The sequence below is a fragment of the Oncorhynchus tshawytscha genome, unplaced genomic scaffold, assembly GCF_018296145.1.
Source record: "Oncorhynchus tshawytscha isolate Ot180627B unplaced genomic scaffold, Otsh_v2.0 Un_contig_2675_pilon_pilon, whole genome shotgun sequence".
In the NCBI taxonomy this organism is placed as follows: domain Eukaryota; kingdom Metazoa; phylum Chordata; class Actinopteri; order Salmoniformes; family Salmonidae; genus Oncorhynchus; species Oncorhynchus tshawytscha.
The window spans coordinates 5001-31287 of NW_024607793.1; the positions used below are offsets into that span (position 1 = coordinate 5001).

General features: G+C 47.4%; 2 protein-coding genes across 7 annotated transcripts in view; one reads left to right on the forward strand and one right to left on the reverse strand.

Moving 5' to 3' along the window:
* The window catches only part of LOC112219894 (proline-rich protein 2-like), a gene marked incomplete at its 3' end in the record, with an annotated part of 8268 nt that extends 4964 nt beyond the window's left edge, over positions 1-3304 (reverse strand). Inside the window, exon 1 of the mRNA XM_042312643.1 lies at positions 2797-3304. Coding sequence (XP_042168577.1) covers positions 2797-3304 — 508 coding nt within the window. The remainder of the gene's footprint in view (positions 1-2796) is intronic.
* On the forward strand, positions 919-23788 carry LOC112220040 (breast cancer anti-estrogen resistance protein 3 homolog). Of its 6 annotated transcripts, none has more exons than XM_042312645.1 (16): positions 919-1051; positions 5188-5227; positions 6724-6840; positions 7642-7785; positions 8281-8461; positions 9235-9385; positions 9611-9696; positions 9813-9935; positions 10728-10881; positions 13296-13470; positions 17911-18072; positions 18601-18716; positions 18851-19022; positions 19253-19373; positions 20460-20642; positions 23446-23788. In XM_042312645.1, the coding sequence occupies exons 3-16, from the start codon at positions 6745-6747 to the stop codon at positions 23625-23627; spliced, it is 2046 nt and encodes a 681-aa protein (XP_042168579.1). In that variant the 5' UTR covers positions 919-1051; positions 5188-5227; positions 6724-6744; the 3' UTR covers positions 23628-23788. The 6 variants fall into 6 exon arrangements, with proteins under 6 accessions (XP_042168579.1, XP_042168580.1, XP_042168582.1 ...); XM_042312644.1 differs by lacking the exon at positions 919-1051 and adding an exon at positions 1207-1373; XM_042312647.1 differs by lacking the exon at positions 919-1051 and adding an exon at positions 1207-1373 and having other exon boundaries at positions 19253-19364.
* Positions 23789-26287: the final 2499 nt, after the last annotated feature.

The following is a 26287-nucleotide window of genomic DNA, read 5'->3' on the forward strand; positions in this document are numbered from 1 at the left end:
ATTCACTAACTGTCTGTCTGTCTGTCTGTCTGTCTGTCTGTCTGTCTGTCTGTCTGTCTGTCTGTCTGTCTGTCTGTCTGTCTGTTCCAGTCCATTCACTAACTGTCTGTCTGTCTGTCTGTCTGTCTGTCTGTCTGTCTGTCTGTTCCAGTCCATTCACTAACAACTGTCTGTCTGTCTGATCCAGTCCATTCACGAACAACTGTCTGTCTGTCTGTCTGTTCCAGTCCATTCAGTAACAACTGTCTGTCTGTCTGTTCTAGTCCATTCACTAACTGTCTGTCTGTCTGTCTGTCTGTCTGTCTGTCTGTCTGTCTGTCTGTCTGTCTGTCTGTCTGTTCCAGTCCATTCACTAACTGTCTGTCTGTCTGTCTGTTCTAGTCCATTCACTAACTGTCTGTCTGTCTGTCTGTCTGTCTGTCTGTCTGTCTGTCTGTCTGTCTGTCTGTCTGTCTGTCTGTCTGTCTGTCTGTCTGTCTGTCTGTTCCAGTCCATTCACGAACAACTGTCTGTCTGTCTGTCTGTTCCAGTCCATTCAGTAACAACTGTCTGTCTGTCTGTTCCAGTCCATTCACTAACAACTGTCTGTCTGTCTGTCTGTCTGTCTGTCTGTCTGTCTGTCTGTCTGTCTGTCTGTCTGTCTGTCTGTCTGTCTGTTCTAGTCCATTCACTAACAACTGTCTGTCTGTCTGTTCTAGTCCATTCACTAACAACTGTCTGTCTGTCTGTTCTAGTCCATTCACTAACAACTGTCTGTCTGTTCCAGTCCATTCACTAACAACTGTCTGTTCTAGTCCATTCACTGTCTGTCTGTCTGTCTGTCTGTCTGTCTGTCTGTCTGTCTGTCTGTCTGTCTGTCTGTCTGTCTGTCTGTCTGTCTGTCTGTCTGTCTGTCTGTCTGTCTGTCTGTCTGTCTGTCTGTCTGTCTGTCTGTCTGTCTGTCTGTATACTGTTCTAGTCCTTAATAACTGACATGGTGCTGACAGACCTAACTCATAGATGGGATTTGGGTTGGAATCAGCTGACTGGTAGAATTAACCCGGATTTACAGGTGAGCTGTCAGAACTGGGGGGGAGGTCCAGCTCAAAGCTTTAGAGTGGAATCCGAGGAATGTTGGAGATAGCGGAGTTACCGTTTCAGTGAGGGAGGGGGGAAGGGGAGAGAGAAGCCAGGAAACGTGTGAGGACTCATCAGAAACACACACAGTGAAAAGCGGGAGGCACGGGAGAGAGCTACTTCCTCGCGTTGTATGTTAGTCCTGTTGTGTGTTTTGTGGTGTGAACTTTGGATCTCTGCTTGCGGCAACTGGCCAGAAGAAAAAAAATGTCCGTCTGAATTTGAGAGACATTTTGCGATGACTCGAGATCTCGCAGGTAAGCCTTGTCAAGATTATTTGTAAAAAAAAAAATGTAGGCTAAAGTTATCGACATGTAGATCTGTGGCTTTTGGAGAAATGGGCGTTTCGTTTGTTGTTGCAGCTGAATGCTTGTGATTGGTAATGTTGTGACAGACTAGACTGGAACCAGATGTTGAACAACTGATTTTTATATAATAATATAATCGTTGTTTATTGGAAACGGATGACAGGACAAACAAAAGGCCTAGCCATAGGTTATTAAACTGTAGCAATCGAGACTAACGGAAGTTACACATACAGGTAGACTATTACTCACCTGTACTTTAGCAAATCCGTTGTCATTGCGACAGGACATGATAAAAAAACATATTTCCTCTTACAGGACAGATGTTTTTGTAATGGCTCACACTCATTTCTGTTAAATAATGGAGAGGGTTTGCGACATCGGGGTAGAAATCTGAAAGCTGTAGCCAAAAGACGGGACAACGCCCCTCCTCGGGACCGACGGACACACCGTAGGCCCTGATGCCGGTGCCAACTCTCACCGACCGGTATTCAATCATCCATACTAGTTTCGATAGAATTTGAGTGGTTCCTCCATCATCCATTAGCTTTTTAACCGAACCAGGGGCGGAGAGGACACTTTTTAAAATTAAAGATGGTTTCTACTGCTGAGGGGATTATTTAAACGGATCCTAGATATGTGTTTAAAAGTCCAAGTGGAACCTCAGGAAGACGTTAATCCCCATGGCAACCGTCCCAAACACACCGGCCGGTAATGTCTTGTGCGTCCGGTTTGGGATGCAGCAGACCGGTCAAGCTGCAGGCAGGCATTTTACCGGGATGTTGGAAGTGGAAGGAAACGGGAAATGGCTATTAAAAGACGGAAAGACAGACATCTCCTCTTAGCACAGTGAACTCACATAGCCTAGTTAACCTTGGGCAGCGGCCTCCATCCTGTGTGCGCTCCCGAGAGCGTCATTGACAGGGATCTCTCTCAATCCTGCAGCGCAGTGATCTAAGGCACTGCGTCACTACAGTCCCTGGTTCGATTCCAGACTGTATCCTCATCCGGCCGTGATTGGGAGTACCCATAGGGCAGCGGACATTTGGCCCAGCGCCACCCGGGTTTGACCGGGGTAGGCCGTCATTGTAAATAAGAATTTGTTCTTGTTTACTGACTTGCCTCAGCTGGTCCGAACACTATTGACTTGCTTCCTGCTTTGAAGTTCTGATTTTCTCCTCCAAAACCGCCACCTATAACGGCAGATATCAAATCAACAAGTCAACAAGCTTTGACAGATCTTATCACACATTAATCCTGTTTGATTGATGACGTATGATGGAACATAGCAGGCGTGGCGGGTGGGAGGGAGCAGGTTGACACTTGGTGAGAGAAGGGTGCAATTGCAGCCTGCAATTCGGGGGCGTTCCTGCACGTGGGCGTTCCTGCATGTGGGCGTTCCTGCGTGTGGGCGTTCCTGCGTGTGGGCGTTCCTGCGTGTGGGCGTTCCTGCGTGTGGGCGATCCTGCGTGTGGGCATTCCTGCATGTGGGCATTCCTGCATGTGGGCGTTCCTGCGTGTGGGCGTTCCTGCGTGTGGGTGTTCCTGCGTGTGGGCGATCCTGCGTGTGGGCGTTCCTGCTGGGCGATCCTGCGTGTGGGCGTTCTGCGTGTGGGCGTTCCTGCGTGTGGGCGTTCCTGCGTGTGGGGCGTTCCTGCGTGTGGGCGTTCCTGCGTGTGGGCGTTTCTGCGTGTGGGCGTTCCTGCGTGTGGGCGTTCCTGCGTGTGGGCGTTCCCTGCGTGTGGGCGTTCCTGCGTGTGGGCGTTGGGCGTCCTGCGTGTGGGCGTTCCTGCGTGTGGGCGATCCTGCGTGTGGGCGTTCCTGCGTGTGGGCGTTCCTGCGTGTGGGCGTTCCTGCGTGTGGGCGATCCTGCGTGTGGGCATTCCTGCATGTGGGCGTTCCTGCATGGCCCGGGGGGGGGGGTGAAGAAACTCATATAATACCTTTATTTCCCTTTGGAAGTGTCACAAGCATGAAGATATCCTGCTCTAAGCGGGGTTGGGGGGTGGTCATACAGGAACCAATGGGGTGTTTGAGGGGAGGGGGCGGTCATACAGGAACCAATGGGGTGTTTGAGGGGAGGGGCGGTCATACAGGAACCAATGGGATGTTTGAGGGGAGGGGGCGGTCATACAGGAACCAATGGGATGTTTGAGGGGGGGCGGTCATACAGGAACCAATGGGATGTTTGAGGGGAGGGGGCGGTCATACAGGAACCAATGGGATGTTTGAGGGGAGGGGGCGGTCATACAGGAACCAATGGGATGTTTGAGGGGAGGGGGCGGTCATACAGGAACCAATGGGATGTTTGAGGGGAGGGGGGGCGGTCATACAGGAACCAATGGGATGTTTGAGGGGAGGGGGCGGTCATACAGGAACCAATGGGATGTTTGAGGGGAGGGGGCGGTCATACAGGAACCAATGGGATGTTTGAGGAGGGGGCGGTCATACAGGAACCAATGGGATGTTTGAGGGGAGGGGGCGGTCATACAGGAACCAATGGGATGTTTGAGGAACCAATGGGGGAGGGGGCGGTCATACAGGAACCAATGGGATGTTTGAGGGGAGGGGGCGGTCATACAGGAACCAATGAGATGTTTGAGGGGAGGGGCGGTCATACAGGAACCAATGGGATGTTTGAGGGGAGGGGGCGGTCATACAGGAACCAATGGGATGTTTGAGGGGAGGGGCGGTCATACAGGAACCAATGGGATGTTTGAGGGGAGGGGGCGGTCATACAGGAACCAATGGGATGTTTGAGGGGAGGGGGCGGTCATACAGGAACCAATGGGATGTTTGAGGGGAGGGGGGCGGTCATACAGGAACCAATGGGATGTTTGAGGGGAGGGGGCGGTCATACAGGAACCAATGGGATGTTTGAGGGGAGGGGGCGGTCATACAGGAACCAATGGGATGTTTGAGGGGAGGGGGCGGTCATACAGGAACCAATGGGATGTTTGAGGGGAGGGGGCGGTCATACAGGAACCAATGGGATGTTTGAGGGGAGGGGGTGGTCATACAGGAACCAATGCGATCCTCGAGGGGGCGTGAAGGAACCAATGGGATGCTTTGGGGGTGTTCATGAAGGAACCAATGCGATGCTCGAGATGGGGTCCTGCAGATGCAGTAATACCCACATGCAGGAACGCCCCGAATTGTGGGCTGCAGTTGCACCCTTTAGCTTGGCGAGGGGAAGTTTGGCAGTGTGTGTTACAAGACAAGCCGGCCTCTGACTCTCTGCCAGGAACAGAAGAGAGGGGAACAATAGACGGGTCTACCTGCTGTTTAACGGGGTTGGGGAAGACTGGGCCTGTTATAGTGTGTAGAACAGACAGAGAGGCCTGTTGTTGTTTAGGAACATCATATCAGAGGTTGCTGTTGTTGTTTAGGAACATCATATCAGAGGTTGCTGTTGTTGTTTAGGTTGCTGTTGTTTAGGAACATCATATCAGAGGTTGCTGTTGTTGTTTAGGAACATCATATCAGAGGTTGCTGTTGTTGTTTAGGAACATCATATCAGAGGTTGCTGTTGTTGTTTGAACATCATATCAGAGGTTGCTGTTGTTGTTTAGGAACATCATATCAGAGGTTGCTGTTGTTGTTATGCAGCTAGTTGTGCTCAAAGTATATACCTTTAAAATAGGCTTTAACAAAAGTCAAACACAGTCTTTAGTAAAGAGAGACAGACAGACAGACAGACAGACAGAGGAGTATGAGAGAGACAGAGAAAGTCCACGTTAGTAAATGTGTTATTTCTGTCTTTCAGTAAGAGGAGGAGTGTCACTGCATACCTGAGTCAGCTGAAGGTGAGCTCTCTCACACACACACACACACACACACACACACACACACACACACACACACACACACACACACACACACACACACACACACACACACACACACACACACACAGACACAGGGCCGGCTCCAGGCAGCGACATAAGCGGTCGTTTAAGGCCCCAGACTCAATTAGCCATGTCAGCTAACAATTTGTTGATTGGTAAGTTATCCCCTAGCCAGTTATCTTGTAGTAATCATGGCCGAATACCGACCGGGCACATGGCCGAATACCGACCGGGCACATGGCCGAATACCGACCGGGCACATGGCCGAATACCGACCGGGCACATGGCCGAATACCGACCGGGCACATGGCCGAATACCGACCGGGCACATGGCCGAATACCGACCGGGCACATGGCCGAATACCGACCGGGCACATGGCCGAATACCGACCGGGCACATGGCCGAATACCGACCGGGCACATGGCCGAATACCGACCGGGCACATGGCCGAATACCGACCGGGCTCATGGCCGAATACCGACCGGGCACATGGCCGAATACCGACCGGGCTCATGGCCGGGGCCCTGACCTCCACGGGGAAACCGTTGATTTAGTTATTGATGAACTGCATGAAATCTGTTAATCTGTTATAAAATTGCTAAACGTTCTCTCCGCTCCATGACAAAATATGTAGAACTGAAGAAAACTTGCTTTAAAAACTACAACATTTTAGAATTATAGGACATTAACTTTAAAACATTTTGCTCTCCATTGTCAAGAGGGCGGGCGGGGGCACAAAAAATAAATGGTGTCCTTGGTGCGGAGCCCCCAACCAAATCTGGCTCAGGGCCCCCAAAAGGCTAGGGCCCCCAAAAGGCCAGGGCCCCCAAAAGGCCAGGGCCCCCAAAAGGCTAGAGCCCCCAAAAGGCTAGAGCCCCCAAAAGGCCAGGGCCCCCAAAGGCTAGGGCCCCCAAAAGGCTAGGGCCCCCAAAAGGCTAGAGCCCCCAAAAGGCCAGGGCCCCCAAAAGGCTAGAGCCCCCAAAAGGCCAGGGCCCCCAAAAGGCTAGAGCCCCAAAGGCCAGGGCCCCCAAAAGGCTAGGGTCCCCTAAAGGCCAGGGCCCCCAAAAGGCCAGGGCCCCCAAAGGCTAGGGCCAGCCCTGCACACACACACATGCTGAAACAACACTCAGGCCTGTGGGTGTTTTTCCTGTGAAGTTTCAGTCAGCCCAATGTTTATCAGGAATGTAACACCCTTTCTTTAACGTTGCGGTAAGGTTAGTTCAAGGTTATTCTTGTTGTGTAGGTGTGTGGGGGGTTGCAGGGAGATGCATGTCAGTTTAAGGTTGTTGTAACATTGTTGTAATGTTGTATATGTGTTTGGAGGTCGCAGGAGAGATGGATTTTAGTCTGTTGTTGTTGTAACGTTGTTGTAATGTTGTATAGGTGTTTGGAGGTCGCAGGAGAGATGGATTTTAGTCTGTTGTTGTTGTAACGTTGTTGTAATGTTGTATAGGTGTTTGGAGGTAGCAGGGAGATGGACTCTCTGAAGAAGGAGTTGGAGGAGGAACTGAAGCTATCTACTGATGACCTGAGGAGTCACGCCTGGTACCATGGACCCATAGGCAGAGAGGTACACACACACACCTGGTACTATGAACCCATAGGCAGAGAGGTACACACACACACCTGGTACCATGGACCCATAGGCAGAGAGGTACACACACACACCTGGTACCATGGACCAATAGGCAGAGAGGTACACACACACACCTGGTACCATGGACCAATAGGCAGAGAGGTACACACACACACACACACACACACCTGGTACCATGGACCCATAGGCAGAGAGGTACACACACACACCTGGTACCATGGACCCATAGGCAGAGAGGTACACACACACACCTGGTACCATGGACCAATAGGCAGAGAGGTACACACACACACCTGGTACCATGGACCAATAGGCAGAGAGGTACACACACACACACACACACACCTGGTACCATGGACCTATACACAGAGAGGTACACACACACCTGGTACTATGAACCCATAGGCAGAGAGGTACACGTACCTGGTACCATGGACCCATAACCAGAGAGGTACACACACACACACCTGGTACCATCGACCTATACACAGAGAGGTACACACACACCTGGTACTATGAACCCATAGGCAGAGAGGTACACGTACCTGGTACCATGGACCCATAACCAGAGAGGTACACACACACACACCTGGTACCATCGACCTATACACAGAGAGGTACACACACACACACCTGGTACCATGGAACTATACACAGAGAGGTACGCACACCTGGTACCATGGACCTATAGATAGAGAGGTACACACTCAATCTCTCTCTCTCTCTCTCTCTCTCTCTCTCTCTCTCTCTCTCTCTCTCTCTCTCTCTCTCTAGGGGGCAGAGGCTCTGCTGGAGAGAGATGGTGACTTCCTGGTTCGTGACACAGCCTCCTCCCCCGGTGACTATGTCCTGAGTTGCTATTGGAAGGACGAGCCCATGCACTTCAAGATCATTAAGGTGGTCCTTCGGCCCAAGAAGGTGTGTGTTTGTGTGTGTTTTATTCTGTTTCAGTTTGAAGGGGACTGGTTTGACGTGTGTCCGTGGGTCCGTGTGTTATAATGATGTGTCCTCCAGGGGGGACTGGTTTGACGTGGGTCCGTGGGTCCGTGTGTTATAATGATGTGTCCTCCAAGGGGGACTGGTTTGACGTGGGTCCGTGGGTCTGTGTGTTATAATGATGTGTCCTCCAGGGGGACTGGTTTGACGTGGGTCCGTGTGTGTGTGTTATAATGATGTGTCCTCCAGGGGGACTGGTTTGACGTGGGTCCGTCCGTGTGTGTGTTATAATGATGTGTCCTCCAGGGGGGACTGGTTTGACGTGGGTCCGTGTGTGTGTGTTATAATGATGTGTGTCCTCCAGGGGGGACTGGTTTGACGTGGGTCCGTGTGTGTGTGTTATAATGATGTGTCCTCCAGGGGGGGACTGGTTTGACGTGGGTCCGTGTGTGTGTGTTATAATGATGTGTCCTCCAGGGTTACTCCCGTGAGCTGTTCCAGTTTGAAGGGGATCGTTTCGACAACATTCCCGCCCTTGTGCGTTTCCACGTGGGTGGACGTCATCCTGTCTCCCAGGCCTCTGGCGCCATAGTCTATCACCCAATCACACGCTCCCTGCCTATACGTGTCATCAGTGAGCGCCAGGCAGAGCGGACCGGTAAGGACCCACAGACGGCGTGGATAGAACACACTGTCACAGTGGATAGAACACACTGTCACAGTGGATAGAACACACTGTCACAGTGGATAGAACACACTGTCACAGTGGATAGAACACACTGTCACAGTGGATAGAACACACTGTCACAGTGGATAGAACACACTGTCACAGTGGATAGAACACACTGTCACAGTGGATAGAACACACTGTCACAGTGGATAGAACACACTGTCACAGTTTGGGTTTAAATATTTGTTTTATTCTGTCGAGGTGCAGGAAAAGTAGAGGAGTTTGCCGATCAGAAAGGCAGTGGGTTGTGTTCCAATCTACACTACATGTATGTTGGGGTCCGGCCACGAACCACTGGACCACACTCTGTCACTCTGTCACTCTGTCACTCTGTCTCTCTCTCACTCTATCACTCTATCACTCTGTCACTCTGTCACTCTCTCACTCTGTCACTCTGTCACTCTGTCACTCTGTCACTCTATCACTCTGTCACTCTGTCACTCTGTCACTCTGTCACTGTCAGTCTGTCACTCTGTCACTCTGTCTGTCAGTCTGTCATGTCAGTCTGTCAGTCTGTCACTCTGTCAGTCTGTCACTCTGTCAGTCTGTCACTCTGTCAGTCTGTCAGTCTGTCAAAACCATTGGTAATTAATGAATGAACTGCGTCAGAACCACACATGGTGTGGAGGTACATGATTAATTTTTGTGTTCCGGAGGCTCACCAACTCAGGTGTTAGATGTTATTTTCTTCCCTCCTCTAGAAAGCAACAGATCCAGCAACAGATCCAGCAACCGATCCAGCAACAGCGCCCTCGACAGGGTGGGGGTGGAATCACAGCCAGACCGCAGCAAGAGATTCAGCTTCAACTCATCACACATGGACACACTACACGTCACTAACACACTGCTCAGGTGGCTTTACACACACACACACACACACACACACACACACACACACACACACACACACACACACACACACACACACACACACACACACACACACACACACATAGATACTGTTTTGTGTTGTGTTTGGTATAGTTAGTGTTTGTGTGTGTGTGTATTGTTATGTGTGTGTGTATTGTTTGTGTGTGTGTGTATTGTTTGTGTGTGTTTATTGTTTGTGTTTCTCAGGAGTGGGAGTCAGCCAGCCAACCTGGAGAATCTGGGCAGAAGACCCTCGATCCAATCAGCACAGTCTGAAAGCAACCTACGCACAGGTAACACACACACACACACACACAATCGTACATTCCCACCTCTGCTCAGGTAACACACACACTCGTACATTCCCACCTCTGCTCAGGTAACAAACACCTCTCTCCTCTCCCTCCAGGTGCTCCTCATAGCGGTGAATCAGAGGCCGTAGGCCCCGCTCCCATTTCCCCAGTGTTCCGAACGGGTAGCGAACCCCTGATCAGCCCCTCAGCCCTCAGACACACACGGCCCTCACACCCAGGTAACACACACACACACGGCCCTCACACCCAGGTAACACACCACACACACGGCCCTCACACCCAGGTAACACACACACACACGGCCCTCACACCCAGGTAACACACACACACACACACACACACACACACACGGCCCTCACACCCAGGTAACACACCACACACACGGCCCTCACTCCCAGGTAACACACCACACACACGGCCCTCACACCCAGGTAACACACCACACACACACACACACGGCCCTCACACCCAGGTAACACACCACACACACGGCCCTCACACCCAGGTAACACACCACACACACGGCCCTCACACCCAGGTAACACACCACACACACGGCCCTCACACCCAGGTAAACACCACACACACATGGCCCTCACACACAGGCCCTCACACCCAGGTAACACACACACACACACGGCCCTCACACCCAGGTAACACACCACACACACGGCCCTCACACCCAGGTAACACACCACACACACGGCCCTCACACCCAGGTAACACACCACACACACGGCCCTCACACCCAGGTAACACACCACACACACGGCCCTCACACTCAGGTAACACACCACACACACATGGCCCTCACACCCAGGTAACACACACACACACACACACGGCCCTCACACCCAGGTACGGCCCTCACACCCACACACACACGGCCCTCACACCCAGGTAACACACACACCCACACGGCCCTCACACCCAGGTACACACACACACACACACACGGCCCTCACACCCAGGTAACACACCCGTTCTGTAACCCCTCCTGTGGTCCCCAGGTGGAGGTGTGACGCTGCGAGGTTCTGACGGACAGCTGCACCCCCGAGCCCCGCCCAAACCCTTCAGAGTGTCCACCTTCTTCCCCGGGACTCCTCCCAACCGTCACCGTGACGACCCCTATGACGAGCTGGTCATTCAGGTGCCTGAATCAAAGTAAGAAACCATTTGGGTCTTACAGTGTCTCACAAACTAGGGGTTGTTTCCCAAACTAGGGGTCGTTGCCCAAACTAGGGGTCGTTGCCCAAACTAGGGGTCGTTTCCCAAACTAGGGGTCGTCGCCCAAACTAGGGGTCGTCTCCCAAACTAGGGCTCGTCGTCTCCCAAACTGGGGGTCGTCTCCCAAACTAGGGGTCGTTTCCCAAACTAGGGGTCGTCGCCCAAACTAGGGGTTGTCTCCCAAACTAGGGGTCGTTTCCCAAACTGGAGGTCGTTTCCCAAACTAGGGGTCGTCTCCCAAACTAGGAGTCGTTTCCCAAACTGGAGGTCTTTTCCCAAACTAGGGGTCGTCTCCCAAACTAGGGGTCGTTTCCCAAACTAGGGGTTGCGACTGATGAAACTCTCAAATAAAATGTTTTTTAAAAAACAAGCTTTGTTCATAGAACCGGGGTTACATCAGTAACCTCTAGATGTGAGGTTAGCCTCTAGATGTGGTTGTAATGAACAGTTAGTGGATTCGGCTATTTCAGCCACACCTGTTGTTGACAATCACACAGCCATGCAATCTCTATAGTCAAACATTGGCAGTAGAATGACCTTACTGAAGAGCTCAGTGGCTTTCAACGTGGCACCGTCATAGGATGCCACCTTTCCAACAAGTCAGTTTGTCAAATTTCTGCCCTGTTCAATTGTAAGTGCTGTTATTGTGAAGGAGCAACAATGGCTCAGCCTTGAAGTGGTAGACCGCTGAGTGTTGAAACGCGTAGAGTGTAAAAAAAATCGTCAGTCCTCGGTTGCAAGACTCACTATCGAGTTCCAAACGGTCTCTGGAAGCAATGTCAGCACTGAACTGTTCGTCGGGAGCTTCATGAAATGGGTTTCCGTGGCCGAGCAGCAGCACACAAGCCTAAGATCACCATGCGCAATGCCAAGCGTCGGCTGGAGTGGTGGAAAGCTTGCCGCCATTGCACTCTGGAGCATTGGAAATGCGTTCTCTGGAGTGATGAATCACGCTTCACCATCTGGTAGTCCGATGGACTAATCTAGGTTTGGCGGATGCCATGAGAACTCTACCTGCCCCCATGTATTGTGCCAACTGTAAAGTTTGGTGGAGGAGGAATGATGGTCTGGGGCAGTTTTTCATGGTTCGGGCTAGGCCCCTTAGTTCCAGTGAAGGAAAATCTTAACGCGACAGCATACAATGAAATTCTAGACAATTCTGTGCTTCCAACTCTGTGGCAACAGTTTGGGAAGGCCCTTTCTTGTTTCAGCATGAAGATGCCCCCGTGCACAAAGCGAGGTCCATACAGAAATGGTTTGTCGAGATCGCTGTGGAATAACTTGACTGGACGACACAGAGCCCTGACCTCAACCCCATCGAACACCTTTGTGATGAATTGGAACACGGACTGCGTGCCAGGCCTAATCGCCCAACATCAGTCCCGACCTCACTACTTCTCTTGGCTGAATGGAAGCAAATCCCCACAGCAATGTTCCAACATCTAGTGGAAAGCCTTCCCAGAAGAGTGGAGGCTGTTATAGCAGCAATGTTCCATCATCTAGTGGAAAGCCTTCCCAGAAGTGTGGAGGCTGTTATAGCAGCAATGTTCCATCATCTAGTGGAAAGCCTACCCAGAAGAGTGGAGGCTGTTATAGCAGCAATGTTCCAACATCTAGTGGAAAGCCTTCCCAGAAGAGTGGAGGCTGTTATAGCAGCAATGTTCCAACATCTAGTGGAAAGCCTTCCCAGAAGAGTGGAGGCTGTTATAGCAGCAATGTTCCATCATCTAGTGGAAAGCCTTCCCAGAAGAGTGGAGGCTGTTATAGCAGCAATGTTCCAACATCTAGTGGAAAGCCTTCCCAGAAGAGTGGAGGCTGTTATAGCAGCAATGTTCCATCATCTAGTGGAAAGCCTTCCCAGAAGAGTGGAGGCTGTTATAGCAGCAATGTTCTAACATCTAGTGGAAAGCCTTCCCAGAAGAGTGGAGGCTGTTTTGCAGCAATGCTCTAACATCTAGTGGAAAGCCTTCCCAGAAGAGTGGAGGCTGTTATAGCAGCAATGTTCCAACATCTAGTGGAAAGCCTTCCCAGAAGAGTGGAGGCTGTTTTGCAGCAATGCTCTAACATCTAGTGGAAAGCCTTCCCAGAAGAGTGGAGGCTGTTATAGCAGCAATGTTCTAACATCTAGTGGAAAGCCTTCCCAGAAGAGTGGAGGCTGTTATAGCAGCAATGTTCTAACATCTAGTGGAAAGCCTTCCCAGAAGAGTGGAGGCTGTTATAGCAGCAAAAGGGGGAACAACTCCATATTAATGTCCATGGTTTTGGAATGAGATACTTGACAAGCAGGTGTCCACATACTTTTGGTTCTGTAGTGTGTATATATATGTATGTGTTATTGTGTTTTCTGTCAGAAAACGGGGCCACGTGGACAGGCTGCGTGCGGAGGAGAAGTGGCAGAGCAGAGCCCGTCTCACTGAGACATCCTTCAGCTTCCTGGAGGCACAGGAAAGCGGGGAGTTGCCTCGGTTACCAATTGACGGACAGGTCCAGGAGGAAGAGGAGGAGTCACACTTTCAGAGGCCGCAGGTTTGTTGTTGTTGGGTGTTGTTTATTTAATTTGATTTACAATGAACGACATTGTGATGTAGGGGATTCTATTAGATGTTTATTGGACCACATTGTGATGTAGGGGATTCTATTAGATGTTTATTGGACAGCATTGTGATGTAGGGGATTCTATTAGATGTTTATTGGACCGCATTGTGATGTAGGGGATTCTATTAGATGTTTATTGGACAGCATTGTGATGTAGGGGATTCTATTAGATGTTTATTGAACAACATTGTGATGTAGGGGATTCTATTAGATGTTTATTGGACCACATTGTGATGTAGGGGATTCTATTAGATGTTTTATGGACAACATTGTGATGTAGGGGATTCTATTAGATGTTTATTGGACCACATTGTGATGTAGGGGATTCTATTAGATGTTTATTGGACCACATTGTGATGTAGGGGATTCTATTAGATGTTTATTGGACCACATTGTGATGTAGGGGATTCTATTAGATGTTTATTGGACCACATTGTGATGTAGGGGATTCTATTAGATGTTTATTGGACCACATTGTGATGTAGGGGATTCTATTAGATGTTTATTGGACAACATTGTGATGTAGGGGATTCTATTAGATGTTTATTGGACCACATTGTGATGTAGGGGATTCTACTAGATGTTTATTGGACAGCATTGTGATGTAGGGGATTCTATTAGATGTTTATTGGACAGCATTGTGATGTAGGGGATTCTATTAGATGTTTATTGGACAACATTGTGATGTAGGGGATTCTATTAGATGTTTATTGGACAACATTGTGATGTAGGGGATTCTATTAGATGTTTATTGGACAACATTGTGATGTAGTTGATGTTTTGTAGCTCAGTTTGACTACATGTTAGTGAATAACAGACTATGAACTCGTAGTGTAATGTAACGTAACGTAGTGTAATGTAACGTAACAGTCTAATGTAACGTAACAGTCTAATGTAGTGTAACGTAGTGTAGTGTAACGTAACAGTCTAATGTAACGTAACAGTCTAATGTAACGTAACAGTCTAATGTAGTGTAGTGTAATGTAGTGTAACGTAGTGTAGTGTAATGTAGTCTAATGTAGTGTAATGTAGTGTAACGTAACAGTCTAATGTAGTGTAATGTAGTGTAGTGTAATGTAGTGTAGTGTAATGTAGTGTATTGTAGTGTAACGTAACAGTGTAATGTAGTGTAACGTAACAGTCTAATGTAGTGTAACGTAGTGTAATGTAATGTAGTGTAGTGTAATGTAGTGTATTGTAGTGTAACGTAACAGTGTAATGTAGCGTAACGTAACAGTCTAATGTAGTGTAATGTAGTGTAACGTAACAGTCTAATGTAGTGTAATGTAGTGTAACGTAACAGTCTAATGTAGTGTAATGTAGTGTAACGTAACAGTCTAATGTAGTGTAACGTAGTGTAACGTAACAGTCTAATGTAGTGTAACGTAGTGTAGTGTAATGTAGTCTAATGTAGTGTAATGCAGTCTAATGTAGTGTAGCATAACGTAACAGTAATGTAGTGTAATGTAGTGTAACGTAACAGTAATGTAGTGTAATGTAGTGTAGTGTAATGTAGTGTAGTGTAATGTAGTGTATTGTAGTGTAACGTAACAGTCTAATGTAGTGTAACGTAACAGTCTAATGTAGTGTAATGTAGTGTAACGTAACAGTCTAATGTAGTGTAACGTAGTGTAACGTAACAGTCTAATGTAGTGTAACGTAGTGTAGTGTAATGTAGTCTAATGTAGTGTAATGTAGTCTAATGTAGTGTAGCATAACGTAACAGTAATGTAGTGTAATGTAGTGTAGTGTAATGTAGTGTATTGTAGTGTAACGTAACAGTGTAGTGTAGTGTAACGTAACAGTCTAATGTAGTGTAATGTAGTGTAATGTAGTGTAGTGTAATGTAGTGTAGTGTAATGTAGTGTAATGTAGTGTAATGTAGTGTAACGTAACAGTCTAATGTAGTGTAGTGTAGTGTAATGTAGTGTAATGTAGCGTAACGTAACAGTCTAATGTAGTGTAGTGTAGTGTAGTGTAATGTAGTGTAATGTAGCGTAACGTAACAGTCTAATGTAGTGTAATGTAGTCTAATGTAGTGTAATGTAGTGTAATGTAACAGTCTAATGTAGTGTAATGTAGTCTAATGTAGTGTAATGTAGTGTAATGTAACAGTCTAATGTAGTGTAATGTAGTGTAATGTAACAGTCTAATGTAGTGTAATGTAGTGTAATGTAACAGTCTAATGTAGTGTAATGTAGTCTAATGTAGTCTAATGTAGTGTAACGTAACAGTCTAATGTAGTGTAACATAACAGTCTAATGTAGTGTAATGTAGTCTAATGTAGTGTAATGTAACAGTCTAATGTAGTGTAACGTAGTGTAATGTAGTCTAATGTAGTGTAATGTAACAGTCTAATGTAGTGTAATGTAGTCTAATGTAGTCTAATGTAGTGTAACGTAACAGTCTAATGTAGTGTAACATAACAGTCTAATGTAGTGTAGTGTAGTGTAATGTAGTGTAATGTAACAGTCTAATGTAGTGTAACGTAACAGTCTAATGTAGTGTAACATAACAGTCTAATGTAGTGTAATGTAGTCTAATGTAGTGTAGTGTAACAGTCTAATGTAGTGTAACATAACAGTCTAATGTAGTGTAATGTAGTGTAGTGTAGTCTAATGTAGTGTAACGTAACAGTCTAATGTAGTGTAATGTAGTGTAGTGTAGTCTAATGTAGTGTAACGTAACAGTCTAATGTAGTGTAATGTAGTGTAGTGTAGTCTAATGTAGTGTAATGTAGTGTAGTGTAGTCTAATGTAGTGTAACGTAACAGTCTAATGTAGTGTAGTGTAGTGTAGTCTAATGTAGTGTAACATAACAGTCTAATGTAGTGTAATGTAGTCTAATGTAGTGTAGTGTAACAGTCTAATGTAGTGTAACATAACAGTCTAATGTAGTGTAATGTAGTCTAATGTAGTGTAATGTAGTGTAACGTAACAGTCTAATGTAGTGTAATGTAGTGTAGTGTAATGTAGTGTATTGTAGTGTAACGTAACAGTGTAATGTAGCGTAACGTAACAGTCTAATGTAGTGTAACGTAGTGTAGTGTAACAGTCTAATGTAGTGTAATGTAGTGTAGTGTAACAGTCTAATGTAGTGTAACGTAACAGTCTAATGTAGTGTAGTGTAGTGTAGTCTAATGTAGTGTAATGTAGTGTAATGTAGTCTAATGTAGTGTAACGTAACAGTCTAATGTAGTGTAATGTAGTGTAGTGTAATGTAGTCTAATGTAGTGTAATGTAGTCTAATGTAGTGTAACGTAACAGTCTAATGTAGTCTAATGTAGTGTAATGTAGTGTAATGTAGTGTAATGTAGTCTAATGTAGTGTAACGTAACAGTCTAATGTAGTGTAATGTAGTGTAGTGTAATGTAGTCTAATGTAGTGTAATGTAGTCTAATGTAGTGTAACGTAACAGTCTAATGTAGTGTAATGTAGTGTAATGTAGTCTAATGTAGTGTAACGTAACAGTCTAATGTAGTCTAATGTAGTGTAATGTAGTGTAATGTAGTGTAACGTAACAGTCTAATGTAGTCTAATGTAGTGTAATGTAGTGTAATGTAGTCTAATGTAGTGTAACGTAACAGTCTAATGTAGTCTAATGTAGTGTAATGTAACAGTCTAATGTAGTGTAGTGTAATGTAGTCTAATGTAGTGTAACGTAACAGTCTAATGTAGTCTAATGTAGTGTAATGTAGTGTAACGTAACAGTCTAATGTAGTGTAACGTAACAGTCTAATGTAGTCTAATGTAGTGTAATGTAACAGTCTAATGTAGTGTAACGTAGTGTAATGTAGTGTAATGTAGTGTAATGTAGTGTAATGTAGTGTAACGTAACAGTCTAATGTAGTGTAACGTAGTGTAATGTAGTGTAATGTAGTGTAATGTAGTGTAATGTAGTCTAATGTAGTGTAACGTAGTGTAATGTAGTGTAATGTAGTGTAATGTAGTCTAATGTAGTGTAACGTAACAGTCTAATGTAGTCTAATGTAGTGTAATGTAACAGTCTAATGTAGTGTAATGTAGTGTAGTGTAATGTAGTCTAATGTAGTGTAACGTAACAGTCTAATGTAGTCTAATGTAGTGTAATGTAGTGTAATGTAACAGTCTAATGTAGTGTAGTGTAATGTAGTGTAATGTAGTGTAATGTAACAGTCTAATGTAGTGTAGTGTAATGTAACAGTCTAATGTAGTGTAGTGTAATGTAACAGTCTAATGTAGTGTAGTGTAATGTAATGTAATCCTGCTACAACACAACAACAAACCTAATTTAGGAGTTATACAGAGATGTTACTACCAGGCTGTTACCAGGTAGAGACGTGTTTCAGACCGGACCAGTTTGAGAAGTAGCATGTTATTAACATGTTACCAGGTGGAGACGGTGTCGTGTTTCAGACTGGACCAGTTTGAGTCCCTCCTGCTACCAGAAAATAACAGACCTCTAGACCCCACCGTTCTCACGGTGCTCAAAGAACTGTTCACACGCTCCAATGCCATGACAACCGCTCTGCACATTCTCAGTGTCGACTGCCAGGTAAGACGTAGTTATAAAACACACACACACACACACACACACACACACACACACACACACACACATTCCTACACACTATAACACACACACACACACACACACACACACACACACACACATTCCTATGCACTATAATATCACACACACACACACCTATGCACTACAATATCACACACACACACACACACACACACACACACACACACACACACATTCCTATGCACTATAATATCACACACACACACACACACACACACACACACACATTCCTATGCACTATAACATCTCACACACACGCACACACACACACACACACACACACACACACACACACACACACACACACACACACACACACTATAATAACACACACACACACACACTATAATAACACACACACACACACACACACCTATGCACTATAATATCTCACACACACACACACTCACACACACTATAATATCACACACACACACACACCTATGCACTATAATATCACACATGCTCTGTCTGTCTCGGTGTGTGTAGGTGGCTCGTATCGTGGGTGTGACAGAGGACCAGAAGAGGATGATGGGAGTTGGCTCAGGTCTGGAGCTGGTCACCCTGTCTCACGGACAACAGCTCAGACAGGACCTGCTGGAGAGGTACACACACACACGCATGCACGCACACACACGCACACACACACACACACACACACACACACACACACACACACACATATACACATGCCTCAAATGTGAACATCTGACTGTGTGTGTGTGTGTGTGTGTGTCAGGCACCACCTGCTAGCCCTGGGCGTTGCCATAGATATCCTGGGCTGTACAGGGACGGTAGGTCAGAGGGCCACGGTGCTGCATAAAGTCATCCTATTGGCCCAGGCCCTGAGAGACCACGCCCACAACCTCTACGCATTCTCAGCCGTCATGAAGGCTCTGGAGATGCCTCAGGTAACACACACACACACACAGTACACACACACACAGTACACTCGCACACTGTACGCACACACACACACACACAGTACACTCGCACACTGTACGCACACACACCTCAGACACACTCACACTATGCTGTGTTTTAAAGACCCTAGATATGCGTCAGGTCACTAAAGTGTGTGTGTACTGTGTGTGTGTGTGTGTGTGTGTGTACTGTGTGTGTACGTACTGTGTGTGTGTAGGTCGTCCGTCTGGAGAGGACATGGAGGGCACTGAGGAGGAACCACACAGAGAGCGCTGTGATGTTTGAGAAGACCCTCAAACCCTTCATGATCGCTCTGAATGACGGAGATGGTGAGGAAGGTGTGTGTGTGTGTGTGTGTGTGTGTGTGTGTGTGTGTGTAATGTATTTGTAATGTGTGTGTGTGTAGACTCTGTGGTGCAGGGTCCCCTGGCTGTGTGTGTAATGTATGTGTGTGTGTAGACTCTGTGGTGCAGGGTCCCCTGGCTGTGTGTGTAATGTGTGTGTGTGTGTAATGTGTGTGTGTGTATAGACTCTGTGGTGCAGGGTCCCCTGGCTCTGTGTGTAATGTGTGTGTGTGTGTAGACTTTGTGGTGCAGGGTCCCCTGGCTGTGTGTGTAATGTGTGTGTGTGTAGACTCTGTGGTGCAGGGTCCCCTGGCTGTGTGTGTAATGTGTGTGTGTGTGTAGACTCTGTGGTGCAGGGTCCCCTGGCTGTGTGTGTAATGTGTGTGTGTGTAGACTCTGTGGTGCAGGGTCCCCTGGCTGTGTGTGTAATGTGTGTGTGTGTAGACTCTGTGGTGCAGGGTCCCTGGCTGTGTGTGTGTGTGTAATGTGTGTGTGTAGACTCTGTGGTGCAGGGTCCCCTGGCTGTGTGTGTGTGTGTAATGTGTGTGTGTTTGTAGACTCTGTGGTGCAGGGTCCCCTGGCTGTGTGTGTAATGTGTGTGTGTTTGTAGACTCTGTGGTGCAGGGTCCCCTGGCTGTGTGTGTAATGTGTGTGTGTGTAGACTCTGTGGTGCAGGGTCCCTTGGCTGTGTGTGTGTGTAATGTGTGTGTGTGTAGACTCTGTGGTGCAGGGTCCCCTGGCTGTGTGTGTAATGTGTGTGTGTGTAGACTCTGTGGTGCAGGGTCCCCTGGCTGTGTGTGTGTGTGTGTAATGTGTGTGTGTGTAGACTCTGTGGTGCAGGGTCCCCTGGCTGTGTGTGTAATGTGTGTGTGTGTAGACTCTGTGGTGCAGGGTCCCCTGGCTGTGTGTGTAATGTGTGTGTGTGTAGACTCTGTGGTGCAGGGTCCCTGGCTGTGTGTGTAATGTGTGTGTGTGTAGACTCTGTGGTGCAGGGTCCCTTGGCTGTGTGTGTAATGTGTGTGTGTGTAGACTCTGTGGTGCAGGGTCCCCTGGCTGTGTGTGTAATGTGTGTGTGTGTAGACTCTGTGGTGCAGGGTCCCCTGGCTGTGCCCTACCTGGTTCCCCTCCTGAGGCTGATGGAGGGAGAGGAGGGAGAACACACAGAGAGAGGCTGCCAGTTGTTATACAACACCCTGCAGGCGGCACGCAACGCAGCGCTACACGCCCCACAGTACCAGGAGCACGCACACAGCCTGCTCACAGGTAACACACACAGCCTGCTCACAGGTAACACACTCAGCCTGCTCACAGACAGGTAACACACACAGCCTGCTCACAGGTAACGCACACAGCCTGCTCACAGGTAACACACTCAGCCTGCTCACAGGTAACACACACAGCCTGCTCACAGGTAACACACAGCCTGCTCACAGGTAACACACACAGCCTGCTCACAGGTAACACACACAGCCTGCTCACAGGTAACACACACAGCCTGCTCACAGGTAACACACTCAGCCTGCTCACAGGTAACACACTCAGCCTGCTCACAGGTAACACACTCAGCCTGCTCACAGGTAACACACACAGCCTGCTCACAGGTAACACACACAGCCTGCTCACAGGTAACACACACAGCCTGCTCACAGGTAACACACTCAGCCTGCTCACAGGTAACACACTCAGCCTGCTCACAGGTAACACACTCAGCCTGCTCACAGGTAACACACACAGCCTGCTCACAGGTAACACACACAGCCTGCTCACAGGTAACACACACAGCCTGCTCACAGGTAACACACTCAGCCTGCTCACAGGTAACACACTCAGCCTGCTCACAGGTAACACACTCAGCCTGCTCACAGGTAACACACACAGCCTGCTCACAGGTAACACACACAGCCTGCTCACAGGTAACACACACAGCCTGCTCACAGGTAACACACTCAGCCTGCTCACAGGTAACACACTCAGCCTGCTCACAGGTAACACACTCAGCCTGCTCACAGGTAACACACACAGCCTGCTCACAGGTAACACACACAGCCTGCTCACAGGTAACACACTCAGCCTGCTCACAGGTAACACACTCAGCCTGCTCACAGGTAACACACTCAGCCTGCTCACAGGTAACACACACAGCCTGCTCACAGGTAACACACTCAGCCTGCTCACAGGTAACACACTCAGCCTGCTCACAGGTAACACACTCAGCCTGCTCACAGGTAACACACACAGCCTGCTCACAGGTAACACACACAGCCTGCTCACAGGTAACACACTCAGCCTGCTCACAGGTAACACACACAGCCTGCTCACAGGTAACACACACAGCCTGCTCACAGGTAACACACTCAGCCTGCTCACAGGTAACACACTCAGCCTGCTCACAGGTAACACACTCAGCCTACTCACAGGTAACACACACAGCCTGCTCACAGGTAACACACACAGCCTGCTCACAGGTAACACACACAGCCTGCTCACAGGTAACACACACAGCCTGCTCACAGGTAACACACTCAGCCTGCTCACAGGTAACACACTCAGCCTGCTCACAGGTAACACACACAGCCTGCTCACAGGTAACACACACAGCCTGCTCACAGGTAACACACTCAGCCTGCTCACAGGTAACACACTCAGCCTGCTCACAGGTAACACACACAGCCTGCTCACAGGTAACACACACAGCCTGCTCACAGGTAACACACACAGCCTGCTCACAGGTAACACACTCAGCCTGCTCACAGGTAACACACTCAGCCTGCTCACAGGTAACACACACAGCCTGCTCACAGGTAACACACACAGCCTGCTCACAGGTAACACACACAGCCTGCTCACAGGTAACACACACAGCCTGCTCACAGGTAACACACTCAGCCTGCTCACAGGTAACACACTCAGCCTGCTCACAGGTAACACACACAGCCTGCTCACAGGTAACACACACAGCCTGCTCACAGGTAACACACTCAGCCTGCTCACAGGTAACACACTCAGCCTGCTCACAGGTAACACACACAGCCTGCTCACAGGTAACACACACAGCCTGCTCACAGGTAACACACACAGCCTGCTCACAGGTAACACACTCAGCCTGCTCACAGGTAACACACTCAGCCTGCTCACAGGTAACACACTCAGCCTGCTCACAGGTAACACACACAGCCTGCTCACAGGTAACACACTCAGCCTGCTCACAGGTAACACACTCAGCCTGCTCACAGGTAACACACTCAGCCTGCTCACAGGTAACACACACAGCCTGCTCACAGGTAACACACACAGCCTGCTCACAGGTAACACACTCAGCCTGCTCACAGGTAACACACACAGCCTGCTCACAGGTAACACACACAGCCTGCTCACAGGTAACACACACAGCCTGCTCACAGGTAACACACACAGCCTGCTCACAGGTAACACACTCAGCCTGCTCACAGGTAACACACTCAGCCTGCTCACAGGTAACACACTCAGCCTGCTCACAGGTAACACACACAGCCTGCTCACAGGTAACACACTCAGCCTGCTCACAGGTAACACACTCAGCCTGCTCACAGGTAACACACTCAGCCTGCTCACAGGTAACACACACAGCCTGCTCACAGGTAACACACACAGCCTGCTCACAGGTAACACACTCAGCCTGCTCACAGGTAACACACACAGCCTGCTCACAGGTAACACACACAGCCTGCTCACAGGTAACACACACAGCCTGCTCACAGGTAACACACACAGCCTGCTCACAGGTAACACACTCAGCCTGCTCACAGGTAACACACTCAGCCTGCTCACAGGTAACACACACACACATTATGGAAAACACACACATTATGGAAAACACAAACACATTGTAAAAACACACACATTGTAAAAACACACACATTGTAAAAACACACACATTGTAAAAACACACACATTGTAAAAACACACAGACATGTATAGAAAACACACAGGCACACATCCAATTCACCAAATCAAATCACAATAATCCTGTCTCATAACCATTCCGAGTCACTGATTGGCCGTGGGCCCTGTCACTCTGTCCCGTCAGGTGACTGGGAGCCAATCCCAGAGCTGCTGGAGGGGTTCAGGACAGAGTTTGCCCTGAGGCTGTTCTGGGGTCAGACTGGAGCCGCGGCAGACAAGGAGAAACGCTACGACAAGTTTGACAAGATCCTCACCGTGCTCTCCAACAAACTGGAACCTACCGAGGAGTTCTCCCCGGAACTCTGACCCTTTAAACTCTCTACTCTGTGACCTGGGCTGCATTCAGGAGGGCGCAACGTTGCACAACAGTTTGAAATCTGTAACCCGTTTTTACCTGGATCATTATTCAGTAGAAGCTTTTTGTAGCAAAAAAATTATAATAAAAAAGAGTTTGTTATTGGATAAGATCAGGTGTTTCCTCTCTGTTTCAGTCCGTTTCAGTGCCTAATGAATATGTCCTGGGGTGTGTGTCTGTGTGTTTGTGTGTGTGTGTCTGTGTCTGTGTCTGTGTGTGTGCCTAATGAATATGTCCTGGGGTGTGTGTCTGGGTGTTTGTGTGTGTGTGTCTGTGTCTGTGTGTGCGCCTAATGAATATGTCCTGGGGTGTGTGTCTGGGTGTTTCTGTGTGTGTTTCTGTGTGTGTGTGTGTCTGTGTCTGTGTGTGCGCCTAATGAATATGTCCTGGGGTGTGTGTCTGGGTGTTTGTGTGTGTGTTTCTGTGTGTGTGTGTGTGTCTGTGTCTGTGTGTGCGCCTAATGAATATGTCCTGGGGTGTGTGTGGGTGTTTGTGTGTGTGTGTGTCTGTGTGTGTGAATATGTCCTGTGTGTCTGGGTGTTTGTGTGTGTGTCTGTGTGTTTCTGTGCCTAATGAATATGTCCTGGGGTGTGTGTCTGGGTGTTCTGTGTGTGTTTCTGTGTGTCTGTGTGTCTGTGTCTGTGTGTGTGCCTAATGAATATGTCCTGGGGTGTGTGTCTGGGTGTTTGTGTGTGTGTCTGGGTGTTTGTGTGTGTGTCTGGGTGTTTGTGTGTGTGTCTGGGTGTTTCTGTGTGTGTCTGGGTGTTTCTGTGTGTGTCTGTGTGTGTTTCTGTGTGTGTGTGTGTCTGTGTGTGCTCCTAATGAATAGGTCCTGGGATGTGTGTCTGGGTGTTTCTGTGTGTGTTTCTGTGTGTGTGTGTGTGTCTGTGTGTGTGCCTAATGAATATGTCCTGGGGTGTGTGTCTGGGTGTTTCTGTGGTTCGCACCCACGGGGTTCATACCTAGCAGGTGTGGATGCGTTGGTTTCCCCTCATAAACCTGGCGAAGGTCTACATCCCAAATGGCATCCCATCCTGTAGAGTTTCCCAAATGGCATCCTGGTTAACAACCTTAGTAGAGTTTACCCTGTTAACAGGGCTTATTCTGTAGAGTTTACCCTGTAACAACCTTTATTCTGTAGAGTTTACCCTGCTCTAACAACTTTATTCTGTAGAGTTTACCCTGTTAACAACCTTATTCTGGAGTTTACCCTGTTAACAACCTTATTCTGTAGAGTTTACCCTGTTAACAACCTATTCTGTAGGTTTACCCTGTTAACAAATTCTGTAGAGTTTACCCTGTTAACAACATTAACATGTTTACCCTGTTAACAACTTTATTCTGTAGAGTTTACCCTGTTAACAACTTTATTCTGTAGAGTTTACCCTGTTAACAACTTTATTCTGTAGAGTTTACCCTGTTAACAACTTTATTCTGTAGAGTTTACCCTGTTAACAACTTTATTCTGTAGAGTTTACCCTGTTAACAACTTTATTCTGTTGAGTTTACCCTGTTAACAACCTTATTCTGTAGAGTTTACCCTGTTAACAACCTTATTCTGTAGAGTTAACCCTGTTAACAACCTTATTCTGTAGAGTTAACATGTACCCTGTTAACAACCTTATTCTGTAGAGTTTACCCTGTTAACCTTATTCTGTAGAGTTTACCCTGTTAACAACTTTATTCTGTAGAGTTTACCCTGTTAACAACTTTATTCTGTAGAGTTTACCCTGTTAACAACCTTATTCTGTAGAGTTTACCCTGTTAACAACCTTATTCTGTAGAGTTTACCCTGTTAACAACTTTATTCTGTAGAGTTTACCCTGTTAACAACTTTATTCTGTAGAGTTTACCCTGTTAACAACCTTATTCTGTAGAGTTTACCCTGTTAACAACTTTATTCTGTAGAGTTTACCCTGTTAACAACTTTATTCTGTAGAGTTTACCCTGTTAACAACTTTATTCTGTAGAGTTTACCCTGTTAACAACTTTATTCTGTAGAGTTTACCCTGTTAACAACTTTATTCTGTAGAGTTTACCCTGTTAACAACTTTATTCTGTAGAGTTTACCCTGTTAACAACCTTATTCTGTAGAGTTTACCCTGTTAACAACTTTATTCTGTAGAGTTTACCCTGTTAACAACTTTATTCTGTAGAGTTTACCCTGTTAACAACTTTATTCTGTAGAGTTTACCCTGTTAACAACTTTATTCTGTAGAGTTTACCCTGTTAACAACTTTATTCTGGTGAGTTTACCCTGTTAACAACTTTATTCTGTAGAGTTTACCCTGTTAACAACTTTATTCTGGTGAGTTTACCCTGTTAACAACTTTATTCTGTAGAGTTTACCCTGTTAACAACTTTATTCTGTAGAGTTTACCCTGTTAACAACTTTATTCTGGTGAGTTTACCCTGTTAACAACCTTATTCTGTAGAGTTTACCCTGTTAACAACCTTATTCTGTAGAGTTTACCCTGTTAACAACTTTATTCTGTGAGTTTACCCTGTTAACAACTTTATTCTGTAGAGTTTACCCTGTTAACAACTTTATTCTGGTGAGTTTACCCTGTTAACAACTTTATTCTGTAGAGTTTACCCTGTTAACAACTTT